The sequence below is a fragment of the Lathyrus oleraceus genome, chromosome 3, assembly GCF_024323335.1.
Source record: "Lathyrus oleraceus cultivar Zhongwan6 chromosome 3, CAAS_Psat_ZW6_1.0, whole genome shotgun sequence".
Classification (NCBI taxonomy): Eukaryota; Viridiplantae; Streptophyta; class Magnoliopsida; order Fabales; family Fabaceae; genus Lathyrus; species Lathyrus oleraceus.
The window spans coordinates 158706186-158722289 of NC_066581.1; the positions used below are offsets into that span (position 1 = coordinate 158706186).

General features: G+C 37.4%; 2 protein-coding genes and 1 long non-coding RNA gene across 3 annotated transcripts; 2 read left to right on the top strand and 1 right to left on the bottom strand.

Annotated features, from left to right (window-relative positions):
- The first annotated feature begins 916 nt into the window (after positions 1–916).
- On the top strand, positions 917–2487 carry LOC127125975 (DNA glycosylase/AP lyase ROS1). Its single transcript, XM_051054836.1, has one exon. The coding sequence runs from the start codon at positions 1358–1360 to the stop codon at positions 1892–1894; it is 537 nt and encodes a 178-aa protein (XP_050910793.1). The 5' UTR covers positions 917–1357; the 3' UTR covers positions 1895–2487.
- Positions 2488–7135: 4648 nt separating this feature from the next.
- Positions 7136–10551, bottom strand: LOC127125976 (MDIS1-interacting receptor like kinase 1). The gene is made up of 2 exons (XM_051054837.1): positions 7853–10551; positions 7136–7648 (listed from the first exon to the last, which is right to left on the bottom strand). Exons 1-2 carry the CDS (start codon positions 10485–10487, stop codon positions 7230–7232), a joined length of 3054 nt encoding a protein of 1017 aa, XP_050910794.1. The 5' UTR covers positions 10488–10551; the 3' UTR covers positions 7136–7229.
- Positions 10552–13329: 2778 nt separating this feature from the next.
- LOC127125978 (uncharacterized) lies at positions 13330–15892 on the top strand. Its single transcript, XR_007804855.1, has 3 exons — positions 13330–13391; positions 15414–15636; positions 15801–15892. It is a non-coding gene; the product is annotated as an uncharacterized LOC127125978 (long non-coding RNA).
- Positions 15893–16104: the final 212 nt, after the last annotated feature.

The window sequence follows — 16104 nt, forward strand, 5'->3', positions numbered from 1 at the left end:
CTTGGTAAACGTGGAGTTTTTCCCATTTCGTCCGCTGACGTATGGTTATATCACTATCCTTCCAGTCATTCATTAATGATTGGTTACCTCTCCGTTGGTCTTGGTAAACGTTGAGTTTTTCCTATTCGTCCTATGACGTCTAGTTGTACCTGTCCCCATGTGGATTTACCTCTCCGTTGGTCTTGGTAAACGTCGAGTTTTTCCTGGTTGTCCGTTGGCATCTAGTTGAGATTTCTGATCCCATTCATCGTGTGTCGATGTCTGGATGTGGTTGCACCCTGAAGCAGAAATAGAAAAGAAAAAAAAATTCCCAGCAGTGTGCAAATTTCTACGGTTCTTGGTATTCAATCCCTGTTTACCCTGAAAGTCTGACAGCCGTTGCTCTCATCCGTTCGGGTTCACATCTGATTGAATAGGGGCAGCTGTAGCACCTCAAATTTGCACCCTCCCATTTACATATTCATTTCATTTTTTAGGTCATTAACATCACATTAACATTGCCTTAGCATTGCATGGCATATTGCATTTTATCATGCGAGACTGATCAGAAGAAGTCATCTACGCAAGAGAGCATGGGATTTTCATGTTGGAAAAGGTCCTATGGTCGTTCTAGAAAGCTCGTGTGAATTAAGGCTCATGTTGTAGCAAGTTGGCCAAAGTTGGGGGTTCAGGAGTCCACAGTGCGTAACCAAGTCGGCTGAGGCCCATAAAAGTCAACCGTCTAACCAAACATCCATATACCATCCTTGTCCATATCACAAAACCATTAGATCCCATTTTAATCCAATTTTATCCATCATTATCCGATTAACCACTAACCCATTTAAGAATTTCATTATCCAAATCATAATCCATAATCCATTTAGCCCATTTAAATAATCCATATCCGCATTTTAATCCAAGTCCATTGATCCATTTATCCATTTTTAAACCATATCCAATTCCAAAATCAATTAAACCATTTTCCAAATAAGTCCATAACATGATCCAAAACCATATGCATGTAGTTTGTTCATAAAAATAAATAACAATAATAATAATAATAATAATACAAAAAAAAAAGCAAATGAAATGATACAGCAGTACAATGCAAACAGCAAGCTTCATCAAGCTACACACTCCAAGTGAAGCCAGCGTCAAAGCATAAGCGGCAAATGAAGCGCATGGGCAACTGGTGTACAAGCCAAGCTTCACGCCAAGGTAATGTAAAAGCTGCCACAAAAGCAACGCAGCCGTGCTACCTCAAAGCAGAATTTACTGAAGACGGAGCTTTACTCTGCAACTTGGCAGAAAACTTTGAAGCAAGTGATATTTGTGCCGATGCCAAATAAACTTGCCATCCAATCCGTACTCTGATATGCTAAGCAACTCTGCACTGACGTTTGTTCCGAATGAGATTAAAGAATGTGAGCCTATAATTGAGATGCCTGCATCACCGGAACCTCAAAGAACAGAGTTGGTTGATTTTGAAACAAAGCATGATGAAGAGATTTACTATAGTTATAATAACCAAGATGATGAAGACATGGAAGATATGCTGACATTCAACCTAAGTAGTCATGGATCATCATGCTTGCCAAAGACCCTTGATATTTTTTTCGATGGATTTGACCAAGGCATGAATACATCAACGGCTTTAGTTACATTACATCCCTGTGCTGCAAACACCCCTTTACCAAAAGTGAAAGAAGCTAGCCGTCTCAAAACCGAGCGCACAGGTTATGTTCTCCCAGATGATCACCCTCTCCTAAGAGAGCATGCTCCACGTGTACATGATGATCCTTCTCCTTATCTTCTAATGGAATGGCTACAAGCGGAGTTAGAAAGCTCGGCTGAATCAAATACATCTGACTTGCAAGATGAAGATAAAAGTCAAACAGTTCCTGAAACATAATTGAATCTATAACTAACTTATAACTAACTCAGATTATTCTAACCAAGGGGCTGGATGCTGAAAATTCTCATTCTGCAATTTCTCCGTCTTCACTCTGCATTTTCAACCTGGCTCTTCATCGTCTTTTTCAACCTGGGGGATTTCTCCTTCCTCATTCTAGATTACCTTAATTCATTCTGCACTTGGATTCATGATCTGCTTCACCATTCATTATTCTGCACCAGGTCTTCTTCATTATGAAATCTGAGTTCTTGCTGTAACTCGATTGGTATTTCATACTGCGACCAAGAATTCTTGCTCCGCAACACTCAATCCGCAGGATTTCAACCTCTCGATAACCTCACTCTCTTCTTCACCTCTTCAATCTTCTCTTTAACCTAACCTTCGTCCAACCCCATTCAACTCTCATAACAATTTCCAACCGTCATAACTGAACCTAACTACTTCCAACTGTCATAACCAACCATCTCTCTAACCTTACTCTCCTATAAGAACCATCCTCCATCTTCAATTCAAGTTTTCTTCCATCACCTTTCCCATAATTCAACTTTACTCACCATTCTTCTCCACCTCCACTCTCATTCACCACCCAGCTTCTTCATCAAAACCTTCACCAAACTCCAAATTCCAAAAACATAATCTTCTTCAATTTCAACCATCATCAATCAACCACCACACCGCACCAACCTTCAATCCTCTGCCATTTCTTTAACCTCAATCCTTCACCACATTCCAACAATCCGCAGCAAACTTCCAAAACCGTTATTCAACCTTCCACAGTAATTTACACAAGAACAATGAGATTTCAAAATCTCAGAAGAGGATGAAGAATTGGTAACAGAAGGAGTTTCTAAGCATCATTCATAAACCTCATCCAAGAACTTGCAACCGAAGTAGGTGAATACAAGAGACAGTGAAACCGCGGCTTCGATCATGATTTCCATTGCGCCACGAGTACGCTCTCCCTCCTCGCTCTCGGTTAAGCCGATTCTGCAGGAACTCACAAAACGAATAATCACACAATCGCGACTACGGAAGGAAGATAAGGCGAAGAAAGAGAGAGAGCACCAAGAAAATACCTGAGACGAGCTTCCACTAACATCGTCGTTGCGTCGGTCATCTTTGCCGGCGAGTTCATTGGTTGTTCTTGCTGGACTTTGATTCCGTTCCCAATCCGTGGTGTCCCTTGCCTCAGTGAATCCTCTCGAATCCAACGATCGAACCGCGCCTTCCACGATTACGATTCAAGATACGTGAACTCCGCGATTCAAAGCACCAGAGAACGGCGAAGAAGATTGAAGTAGAAGAAGAAGGGGGAAGTAGATCCGAAAGCTCTCGATCCGCTTCTCGTCGGTGAACGTTGCGAAAACCATTACGGTATGTGACTTTTCTCCATCACCGTTTAATTCCTGAGCTCGCGTATTAGGATTCGGTTTTTACGTTTCGAGATTTGTTTAGCTCCGAGAGAGTTTTACCGGAGTTCGTGTGAATGGAAGGATTTAGAGGCGTTAATGTCAACGCCGGTGAGAGGAGAGAAGCGCTTCTAGGAAGCGCTTTTGGAAGAATCGCGTTTGAAGCTTTCAGCGAATTTCTTCAGCAAGCTTTGGACTGAACCTTCAATGTTCACGTTGGATCCGGATTTGGTGTTCGGAGAAATGGGTTTTCTTCCTAAGTGGATTTCTGACCCCAATTCACACCTCCCCTCCGTCAATTCGCCCTGGGCCCATCATTCTTGCCTAACCTCACCTTGCACCTCCTGAATAGCCATTACACCCCCTGGCATTTGGGATGGTTAATACTTACATTTAGGTTAATTAGCTTAGTATTAGAAATTTTAGAATGATTAGAAATCTTATTAGAAATTAATTCCAGAATTTTAATTACTGTTAGAAATTAGAATTATAATTTGTTGATTTAGCATAATATGTTGATTAGTATAATAGATTTTTTAGATATTAGAATTAATAGAGATTAGTTTAATTTTAGAATTCTAGATTTTTATTAGGAATATTAAAAATAGGTTAAAATTGGACTTTAGAATAATTAGAATAGTTTAGATTTTAATTGACTGTAAATAGAACTCACCTAGAGTAGAATTTTAATTCAATATTACTCCCTAACTGTGAAATGACCATTCTACCCCTAGGCTTAGAAATAATTCGATCTTGCATGCTCCCTTAATTTTAGGACATGTCATCTCTTGATTAAATGAGTTTCGTATGGAGTATCAGCTTCCGTTTTGGATTTTGTTCCTCTTTGACCCTAGGCCTTGTCCTAGTGGTCCGTGCTCTCACGTTTGAGTTTTGTTTCAGGTTAGAAGCACATGTGCTTAGGTTTGATGATGCTTATCCAATGGGAATTGACTGTTTGTTTGTGTATGACTAATTTGAATTTGTTTTGTAGGGTTGACCTTTGAGTATGAGCTTATGGCTTGCACCTTCGTGCATTGTGATTATGTCTGATAGTACAACTTAACTATTGACTTTTGCTGTTTACTGTTGTTTGTCTGTATACTGATCATGCTAGATTGATTTCAGGTACCATAGTTGCTTATAGTTCTTTTAAGAACTTGCTTGCTGCTGCTTGGTTGTGTAAACCAATTGAGGTAGGTCCTCTTGACTTCATGTAGTCTGGGAGACCGAGCCTGTTACCAGGCCGGGCAAATGTCTGAAGTCCTCCTTAAGAGGCAATGTTTGTGGTTGTTTATTTTTGTGCCCAAGCAGGTAAAGACCTCTATGAGGCAATGGGTGGAAGCTAGGGATATGCAATCTATCCCCCACTATTCTTGTTGAGTCATCCCTTTGCTCACACTGCTGTGTGTTGATGCATTGGGGCACAAACCCAAGATCCTGTGCGGTTGCACAAGCGAGTCAGAGTCTTTGAGTATAGAAGGGTTCCCTCATTTTGGACCCATGCTCTTTTGTCTGAAGCTCTCCCTGACCAGGGATAAGAGCTGTGAAGTCTTATCTTCACTCACCTCTCATCTGCTTCACCTTAGCCCCTCAATGGCAAGGTTAAGAGCAAAACTCGCCCTGTACAGTTGGCTTGCCTTTGCAGCCTTACCCCTTGTTTGAGCCTCACTTGTGTGCATATAGTGTGTGCTGTTTGTAATTGATTGTGTGCTATTACTTGTGAATAGGATAGACGGGCTCCCTGTGCCAGTTAGCTAGAAACCTTAACTTAGGGATGATTTTGCATGATAACAGCTAGGCTCGAGTCGTAGTCTCCCTAGTTGTGTCTCCCTTTGTTATCTGGTTAGGCTAGTCCTGTGTCCCTGCGTAGGGGAACTACGTCGCCCTGATCCTCATACCAGATGAGGTACGTAGGCAGGAGATGAGCAGATCTCTCCGGGCACCTGTGTCTTTGTCTTGTGTTTGTTTGGTTTGGATGCCGACTTAAGTCCAGTGATTGGCTGTCGGGCTCCACGTTTGCCCGTTTGTGTGTGTTTTGGTTCGGATGCTGACGTAATTCCATTGAGTGGTAGTCGGGCTCCATGTTTGCCTCTTTGTGTGTGTTTTGGTTCGGATGCCGACTTAAGTCCAGTGATTGGCTGTCGGGCTCCACGTTTGCCCGTTTGTGTGTGTTTTGGTTCGGATGCTGACGTAATTCCATTGAGTGGTAGTCGGGCTCCATGTTTGCCACCCTTGTGTGTTTGATTGTTTTGTGTTGTTTGGCGTGCGTGAGCCGAACTACGGTAGCTCTGATTCTCGTTCCCGACGAGATACGTAGGCATAGGATGCGATGTCCTATCGAGCCCTCTTCTTCTAACCCCACCCGTGTTGTCCGGTAGTGTGTGTTTGAGCAGTGTTTTTAGCAACCATTTCCCTTCCTATTGTGCGTGGATCCCGTCGAGTACGACGGATGCGTAGGGGTGCTAATACCTTCCCTTCGCATAACCGACTCCCGATCCCATTCTCTTTGGTCGCGAGACCATGTCTTTTCCAGGTTTACTCTGAGCATTTCCTTTCCCTCTTTAGGGATAAATAACGCACGGTGACGGCTCTGTTGTTCTTGTTTTCCCGCCGGTTTTTCGCGTAATGCGACAAGTGGTAGACGGTCCAGTCATAGTAACCTTTCCATCTGTTCCAATGCCACAAGATCTAGCTCCTTTAAAGTTCGATCAATGAGTGTGATGACACTCGGTCATTGCATGTTTTTTGTTGAAGAAACACAGAAAAGCAAGTCGAAGATGATCAAATTTGATGAATAATGGTCAAATAACAGAGAAAAAATAAGTGTGAAGTATTGAGGACTTAGAGAAATTTGGCTGAGAAAAGAGTAAAAGCGAGCAAGCCAAGGGAATAATTATGCGATGCATCACACACGCGAAAAAAATAAGAAATGTGGTATCGCGCGTGGAAGAGCAGTCAACGCAACATCGTGCGCGATGCAATCTATTGCATGCGTGATGAGCCATTTTTCTGGACAATTAATGACGAGTTCTGGTACGATTTGATGGCTATAAAAAAATGGAAGAATTTGGACTTTAGGGGTTCTGCGATTGGAGATCGGAGAAGATGATTTACAACACCGAAATTGAGTTTTAGAGCGCATTCAAAGCCATTGGATGCCAGATCTTCAAGAAATTCTTATGCAATCTTATTCTTATCAATTGGTATTGTAATTTTATAAGTATGAGTAGATAAACACTTTTAGGTTAGATTTTATCCCTTAGAGATCAATCCTCCTATTAATATAAGAAGTCGTGCCATTTCACATGTATTTGAATTCTATCCATCTTTCTTTCCTTCTAAACATTATTATTCACAATCATACTAACTTGATTATTATTCATAATTATGTTGACTTTGAGCGTTCGAGTGTTAACCTAATAAAATTGGTCTCTCATCTATCACATCAGAAGTGGAGATCACTGTGATTACCACCGATCTATATTCTCCGGCCACTCTTTGATTCTATGTGAGAACAATACTAAAGATTTAACTAATCTACCTCCCATTAAAAAACCTATTGCCTGCAAATAGATTTTTAAATTAAATTTCTTTCTTATGGTTGAATTGAAAGAAACAAAGTTCGCTTAACTCCCAAAAGTTTCAATTTCAATTATACAAAGCGATTAGCATACTATGAAACATTCACTCAAGATGTTAAATGACCACCATTATACTTTTCATATCTATTGCAGCCTCAAATAATTGTTCTTTGTTTACTAAACTTGACATAAATACAACTTTTCTTCATGGGAACTTAGATGAAGAATTCTATTTGTTCATCTTTTCCAAAATCAAGATACAAAGAAAATTTATTAGCATGAATTAATCATTACCATTAACACAAACATTGCTTCACTGATTACAAAATTACAATCTGGTTCCTAGAGAAGACCACTAACTGGTGATGTACTAAAAACTGACATCTCCTTGTTATTCATGTTATCTGCTAAAGATGTTTCATTTTTTCCACTAATCTTTCTTCTAGGCTTTGCTTCTCCAAGCATCATTATCACATCCCTCATGCTTGGTCTGTCTTTAGGAAGCTTAGCAGTGCAAACAACTGCTATTCTTAAAACTAAAAGCATTTCTTCTATAACATGTCTGCAGTTTCCTACACTTGGATCTAATGCTTCTTCTAGAGATTTCTTCTCTCTGATCTTCCTTCTAATCCACTCTACAATGTCTACACTCTCTCCGAATTCCGCATCTAATGGCCTCTTTCCGGTCACAAGCTCCAACAAAACTACTCCGTAACTGTATACATCAATCTTTTCATCCACCTTCAATGCATATCCATATTCTGCATATTCACAAATCATTTAAAATGTTATAACGTATAAAAAAAATACATGAAAGAATAGACATCTGTGTAAACATTTCTACGATATCAGTGCATACTCGTTAAACTCGGTTAACTAGTCTATCCTTTTTGATCTAAAGCTGTAGGCAAGAAAAATGTAGCTTTAATCACTGATAAAATAAGAATTGGATACTAGTAACTCACCAGGAGCAATGTAGCCATAGGATCCAGCAACCATGGAGACAGTTTCGTTCTTCCGGATCATCATCTTGGCTAACCCGAAATCTGCTATCCGTGCTTCAAGATTTGCATCAAGCAGTATATTATTTGACTTAATGTCGCGATGGATAACCGGCGGGTAACAGTCGTGATGAAGATAAGCAAGTCCTTGAGCAACTCCCAGAGCTATGTTATATCTTGAAACCCAATCAACAAGCTGTCTAACAGCTTGCTTACCATGCAAGGCATCTCCTAGGTTTCCATTATGCATAAATTCATAAACTATCATCAAATCAGTGTCATTGTGAAGAAATCCTAACAGTCTAACAATGTTCCTGTGTCTTAGTCTCCCTAAGAGGTTCACCTCCCCAACAAGTTCATCACTTCCTCTTCCTACTTCAACATCATTTCCTGATCTCCACAACTTTTTCACTGCTACGATTGTATTGGATTGCGGTACCTCGGCTTTGTAAACAATGCCGGTAGCTCCCATTCCGATTACATTTGTTTCCTTGATGCAAGCTAGAATTTCGGTACTTGTAAAACCAAGTCTCTGAAATGCGATTAATCTCCATGGCCACCCTTTGTTACCTTTATAAAATCTCTCTTTGAAGCAAAATCCACCAGTGTACCACCTTACATATAAAGATCTTGCTAGCAAAATTGTAATTCCAATGGCTAGAATTGATGATATTCCAATGATCCATCCTGTGATAACATGTTTTGCATGTGAACTTCCATACCTTGAGGAGTATGCCGAGTTTTGGTCACATGAAGGGAGAATTCCGCCACATAGGCCAGCATTACCGACGAGATTGTTCGGGTTTATAGTTCTTAGCATACCATTTTCTGGCACAGAACCTTCAAGCTTGTTGTATGAAACATTAAATGCTTCTAAAGCTGGTGATAAACCAAAGTTTTCAGGTATATGACCGGTCAACGAGTTGTTGGAGAGATCAAGCATTGCCATTGTAGGCATGTTCGCTAGTTCTTTTGGGATTTCACCTATCAAAAGGTTGTTTTGCAGGTTCAAATTTACTAGTTTTTGACATGAACCTATGCTTTCTGGAATGGCGCCGGATAAATGATTCGACGAGAGATCAAGAACAGTAAGTGAAGGAGAGTCCTGAAATTGGTTTGGTATTTTACCTTCTAAGTTGTTGTTGGAGACCATAAAAACTTGAAGATTTGGAATGGAGAGAATAGTGGAAGGTAGAGAAGAATGGAGTTTGTTTCTTGAGAGATCAATGAAAGAAAGAGATGTTGAAGAAGGAATATCATCTGGAATTTCACTAGTGAGACTATTGTTAGCTAATTCTAACCTTTGAAGCTTCTCAAGCTTGCCAAGACCAACAGGAACGGATCCAGACAGAAAATTGTTGTGGATTCGAACACGAACAAGCGAAGAACATTTTGATAAGCTTGATGGAATTGAACCAGAGAAAGCATTGTTGAAAAGTATCAGCTTTGTGAGATTTCCTTGGCTGCAAAGAGTTTCCGGAATCTCTCCGGATAGTGAATTGGACGATACATCCAACCATTGCAACTGTGAATTCTTGCCGAGGTTACTAGGCAATGGACCTGATAATGAATTGTTCCATAGCTCAAGAACTTCCAGTTGAGGCAAATTACCAATGCCAAAAGGAACAAAACCAGATAACTGGTTTCCCATGAAGTTCAAAAGCTTCAAATTCTTCAGCAGACCTATTTCATCTGGAATTTTTCCTGTCAAAATGTTATCAGAAAGATCCAAAAACTGCAGAGAAGTCATGTTACCAATTTGTGATGGAATTCTTCCTTCAAAATTGTTGTTGTATAAGAAAAGTGTATCCAATAGCTTGAGATTTCCCAATTCATATGGAATCTCACCACCAAGATTGGAAACTGCTAAATCAAGATACTCAAGACTAGCGAGATTTCCAAATTCTAATGGAATCTCGCCTTCGAATTCGTTATATCCAAGAATCATATATTCCAATGATGAAAGTTTTCCAAGCTCGCCAGGAATTTTTCCGGTGAGATTATTCCCAGATAAACCAAGAAACTTCAACTTATGCAAGTTTCCAAATGTTTTCGGAATTGAGCCTTCAAAGAAACTGCCTCTGAGATCAAGCATTTCTAACAAAGTTGCATTTCCAATGTCCAAAGGAATTGTACCTGAGAATTCATTGCTCGAACCATTTAACGCTGTTAATCTCGACGCCTTTCCAAGTCCTAATGGAAATTCACCAATGAAGAAATTCTGACTTACATCAAGAATGTTCAATGTGGTAAGGTTGGATATAGATTTTGGTAATTTTGATGAAAATGCATTGCAACATAAGTTAAGAGAAGTAAGAGATTGAAGTCTTTGTATGTCATTGGACACTACACCACTGAGATTCTTGCGGGAGAGATCGAGAATCTCCACGGTTCCGGCCGAGTTGCATTTTATTCCGGTCCAGTTACAATGAGGTGAATCCAACTTCCAATCCTCAAGAGCGTTTAAAGGATCAACAAGACCAGATTTTATCGAAAGCAAAGCCAATACTTCATTATTCAAAGCAGCAGAAAAACTGTAAGAGAAACAAAAAAAGACAATGTAACAGAAGAAAATGAAAAACTGTGTTTTCATCTGCATTTTGTTTAAGGCTCAGTTTTCCATGATTTACACCTATATGATAAGTTTGAGTCAAATTTAATAGGTAGCTTGAGAGGTTTATGAAGTAATAGATCAAAGACAGGTGAACATTTGGAGTTATTTGTAGTTTATCCGACATAAAACATGGGAGAGAATATGTATGACTTTCGATGTTGTTGGTTTAGTTTCTAATTTTCTTGATATAGTTTTATTGCTCGTAATACCGACATTTCTGAAAAAATAAAGTGTTTCCGCCTGTGTTGAACACTAACACCTATACCAATACTTGTAATCACCTTTATTTTATTAATTTTTTAAATTATTATCGATATCATTGTATCGATGTCAGTGTGAGTATTGTATTGGGAGTGTCTGTGTTGTGTTTCATAGTATAACTTATCCTTGTTTTTTCTTAAGAGTGATTAAAAAATTTATCTCCTATTTGTTTATGTTGAATTCCATTTTACGGTAACTACATTCATGCTTAAATGATTGTAAGGAATTAGAGCATATAAAATTAAAGAATTCCATTTTCACTTGAAAGCTAGAACTAACATGTTCACAAGTATACAGTAATTGAGTGATTTACAATTAAGATTTAAGCAGCTGTGGAAAAAGAAAAAGTTTAAAAAAATGTATAGTTACCATACAATTACAGTGCTATGTTATTAAGGGAACTTTTTAACTTCATTTGAACTTTATTATGATCCTGTTTTCAGACAAGAAACATAGTTTAAAGCATCTTTTCTAATATATTTGATTTTATTTTGTTCATCCACTTTATGTTTATTAGTATATTACCATATGAGTGGAAAAGTAGAAATTCAAATTCCCTCTGAGACACAAAAAAGTTGCATCTGATTAAAGGGTAACTTCTAAGTATGACAAAGATTTTGAAATCATGCATTTTTGACACATTCATACATTCGGTTCACAAATACACAATTTAAAATCCTATGATCAAGACGATATGATATATGTGAATGCGTCAAACTATGACTTGAGGGAATAGTGCTCCCAATAGATTAAAGTAAAGACAAGAAGCATCATCTATGATCCACTTGATGGTTTAAGCCTCATAAATATATTAATTATTCAAAGTGATTTTAATAAGGGAATCTTTCCATGTTACGAGGTGAAAGAAACTTGAAAATAAGACACCTCACAAAAATAAGTTTTTTTAGACGAAGAAGCAAGTAATATATTAATAGTATTTAATTATATGTTAATGATAATGGAGAATAAAACTATAAGAGAAAATGAGAATAGTGATGAACTTGATCAATCATGGTCTGATCCCACCAACTACCACTTGTCATATGATATAAAATAAACTTCATTGTTCCCTTTTCTCCCTTTAAAATAGTCACATGCACACATGGTGTAGACTAAGAAAAATCACACCAATATTTTTAATTTTTTTTTGCTTAGATCACATCTGATGATATATATCTGTCCATGTAGTAATACAGATGGAAGCCATGTGAAATGGCAGCTTCCTGGTGAAGTCTGATTAACATCCTTCCTTATTATTGGAGAGAGGACTTCAATTGATATTCAATTATGCTTGTGTTGTGTTGTGTTCTTCTCTAATACAATTTATTTTTAGTAAAAAAATTGTGATGAATTTGGTTGCTTATGTCCGAATTCCCTTTGTGGGAAGGAAAACTAGAAGCAGCTTTTCATATATTAAAAAATGAAAAGAAAAAGAAAAACTCAGAGTAGAGATGCCTTGTTGGGATCATTGCACGTGTAGCACGTATATACCATGTGCATTCCTCTTCTATTGGTTTCTAAAACTATTACTATTACTTGATCTAAACCTTAACAAGAAAACACATACACCACCCTTCACACAAAAAAAAAACGTAGTAAAAATGTTTTATATGCAATTTCTTTTATATATATATAAAAGGGGATCAAACCAAAATGTCTTGATAAGATAGTTTAGGCCTTGTGATACCAAGCTTATCTAACAATGAATCTTCAACTATGTTATTATGCATAAGATGAAACCAAGAAATATTTGGCTATGTCGTTGTGCATGAGATGAGGCCTTAGCAGTATGTTTTCTAGAAATTTTGACATTTGAAGCAATTGATGAGTAACCTTGTTATCAAATCAAATCTTATTTTTGGCAATCTAAAGAGTAATGAGTATATTGATCAGGGCAGAGGTGATTACAACTACACCAAAAAGTGTTTTTGGCAGCACCAAAAAGAAAGCGCTTTTTAAAAAAAGCGCTGTAATAGCTTGAAAAAAAATTCGCCTATGTAAAGAAAGCGCTTTTAAGGTAAAAGCGCTCTTATAGGTCTCCACTTATGAAAGCGCTTTTAAGGTAAAAGCGCTCTTATAGGTCTCAGTCTCACATCTATGAGTTTCACACTTATGAAAGCGCTTTTAAGGTAAAAGCGCTCTTATAAGTCTCATGGGTTTCACACTTATGAAAGCGCTTTTAAGGTAAAAGCGCTCTTATAGGTCTCAGTCTCACACACTTATGAAAGCGCTTTTAAGGTAAAAGCGCTCTTATAGGTCTCATGGGTTTCACACTTATGAAAGCGCTTTTGAGGTAAAAGCGCTCTTATAGGTCTCATGGGTTTCAGACTTATGAAAGCGCTTTTAAGGTAAAAGCGCTCTTATAGGTCTCAGTCTCACATCTATGAAAGCGCTTTCATGGTAAAAGCGCTCTCATAGGTCATTTATAAAATTTATAATAAATCTAATATTACAAAATCCCTGACTTTCAGAAATCCCTCTTTCACTCTCTCTCGTTCGAAGCTCTCGCTGCCCTGGAAAAAATTCCACAGAGTACCTGGAAATCTCAACGATAAACACTGCAAATTTGAAAGAGACTGCATTCGAAAGAGAAGGATTCAATACCTGGAAATCTCATTGCGTTTTAAGGTTAGGTTTTCGTGTCTTTCTGTTTTGCCCTAGAAGTCAAAGAATAGGTGGTCGATTTTGGTTTGAATGGACCATTTTCCTTTTCTCTTTGATTTTGAGTTTAGGGTTTTGTTTTCTCTTCAATGCAGGTGGTGTTCGTGACGACGTGACTCCTACTTCAACCAAGTATTATGTATAGATATTATTAGGGTTTTGTTTTCTGCATTCGTTTTCCTTTTCTCTTTGATTTTGAGTTTAGGGTTTTGTTTTCTCTTCAATGCAGGTGGTGTTCGTGACGACGTGACTCCTACTTCAACCAAGTATTATGTATAGATATTATTAGGGTTTTGTTTTCTGCATTCGTTTTCCTTTTCTCTTTGATTTTGAGTTTCTTTCAATGCAGGTGGTATTCATGACGAGGTGACTCCTACTTCAACCAAGTATTATGTATGGTTAAATCCTTGTTCTGATTTGGTTATTCTATCATTGTTATGTGTTTGCGAAAACATAGCTTTCAGTTTTCGTTATGTATAGTTTTGAAGGCAGTGGTTATCATTATATCGGACCAATTATTCTACATTTATTGGCCTAATTAATTATTTAGCCAAACTATAATTGTAGATAAGTTACCTTGTATCTAAGTTTAATTTTTTTTACACACCTTATGATTCTATTCTATCAACTGCTTCTTCTTCTAGGCAGAGCAATGAACTGAAGATAAGTTGCAGGACAGTTAAATGTTTGTTTTGTCTGTTCGGGCGAAGTTGTTTGACCACAACAGCTCTGATTAAGGGAAGCTTTGAGTTATGTTATTTACTCGAAATTCATGTTTAACTGCCATTTTATGTGTAGATTTTGGCTAAACAGAGAACTAGCAATAGAAGACTTTTAATAATTTGGTCAATAAGTGGTAAGCTTGAACTCTAATATTTGATGGTTTATCTTCAATTTTAGGCTCTAATTAACTGTCTCCAATATATGCTCTGCTCAGTCTCTGTTTAATTAGCTCCTGAAACACATGAACTGCATGCATGTAATTTAGAGACTGTGATAATATTTTGATTTAAGAAAGGATACTAAATGTATGGAGACTGTGATAATCTTTTGATTAGTATGTAATAGACAGTTTCCATTAAGTTTGGGGCATGGCTTCATTGACTTGTGTTTGTGCATGCAACACAAGTATTTAAGATGAGATTAAAATCAACAGATGAATTCATCAGAGTATAATTTGGTTCTGTTTTAGGCTTTAATTAACTACGTCTCTAGTACTAATTAATATTAGTTTGATTAGATGAGTTCACAAAAAACAACGGATGAATTCACAAAAATATAGTTTGATTAGATTCTCATTTCATATTTCCCACTTAAGAGGAAACATCAAAATTGACAGGAATTCCTGATGTACAAAAATGAAATTGACATCAAAATTGACAGGAAGCATTGCTACATTATGGGTTATTTATTTGTCAGTATCGATTATTAGAGTTTGTGACTATGTTTGCTTAATATTCTGTAACTTACCGAAAGTTTCATCTTGTTCTGATATAAATGATATTCTGTAACTTGCATCGCCATTGACTTAGAAATAATGTTGGGAGTTCTAATAGAATCAGTGCCTTTTCAACATTTGTTTAAATTTGCTGAGAAAGTAGGAAGGAATGAACTGATATGTTTGCACCATTGTATCCTCATATTCTAACTATTACTGAAATTTCAGAAAGTGATTTTGATGTTAAATGTTGGATACTCAAATGGAATAACTTTGTCTGCTACAGTGATATATGTGATATGGTTTCAAGAACTTAGAGCAATGTCTCATATTTTGGCAATCCTATTACATGTTGGTTTGAATGAACAGTTAAACTTCAAAATGTACATTCATATTTTGGCATAACTTTGTCTGCTACAGTCATATTTTGGCAATCCTATTTAATGTTGTAAAATGATGTTTTAATATTATGTGAATTTTTAAGATGGTCACTGTAGTGTAAAATGAACCCTGATGGACTATATGTACATTTTTCATGTGCTTGTCTGCAGGTTGTTGAGTATCGTGGTGAGCAAATAGGAGGTCTTGAGGATCTGAGGGAACCATATATGTTGTTTTCTTCCTTTATAGATAAATTCTTGCTTAGCTTTTATTACATGGTTTGCGTCTAATTGAAAACTTCACGTCTTTGCCCATTTCAGGTTCTTACAAAATCGGTACTGCGTCTGAATCTGTTAATGCAGCTTACATATTTTCTAGAAAAGATCTTTCTCGGTATGTCTTTCAGCTTAGATATTATACAAACCCAAAGCATGTGTTTAATCATTTAGTATCTAGAATGAATCATTATGTTCAATTATTCATGTTAAGCTAATGAATCAAGTTACCAAAATATGTTAGTTATGTATGTTGCTTTATTATTTGACCTTGATATGCAGGCCTGCTATACAGATTCCCTGCGCAAGCAAAGCTGTTGTAGCTGTCCGGTTCTGTCCTATATTTTTTAATCTCAAAGCGACAAACTCAGGTACTTGTGCACTTAGTATAGTTCTGTTTACAACCAATAACTATGTACAACCAGTTATATGTGGTACTGTTCCAATTAAACTGCCTGTGTGGGATGTATTCCGTCTTAAATCTATATGACCTCTTACTAGTAAAGATCATGAGTGGTGGCCTAGAGGTTCAAAGTGATTGGTCTGAGCTAATTAGACAGTTTTATATTATTTAGCTCTAGTTATG

Coding starts and splice junctions, on each gene's coding strand:
- LOC127125976 (XM_051054837.1), bottom strand. CDS start 10,487: ATGCAGATGAAAACACAGTTTTTCATTTTCTTCTGTTACATTGTCTTT. Junction 7,649..7,852: donor CTATGGCTACATTGCTCCTG/GTGAGTTACTAG, acceptor GTGAATATGCAG/AATATGGATATGCATTGAAG.
- LOC127125975 (XM_051054836.1), top strand. CDS start 1,358: ATGCTAAGCAACTCTGCACTGACGTTTGTTCCGAATGAGATTAAAGAA.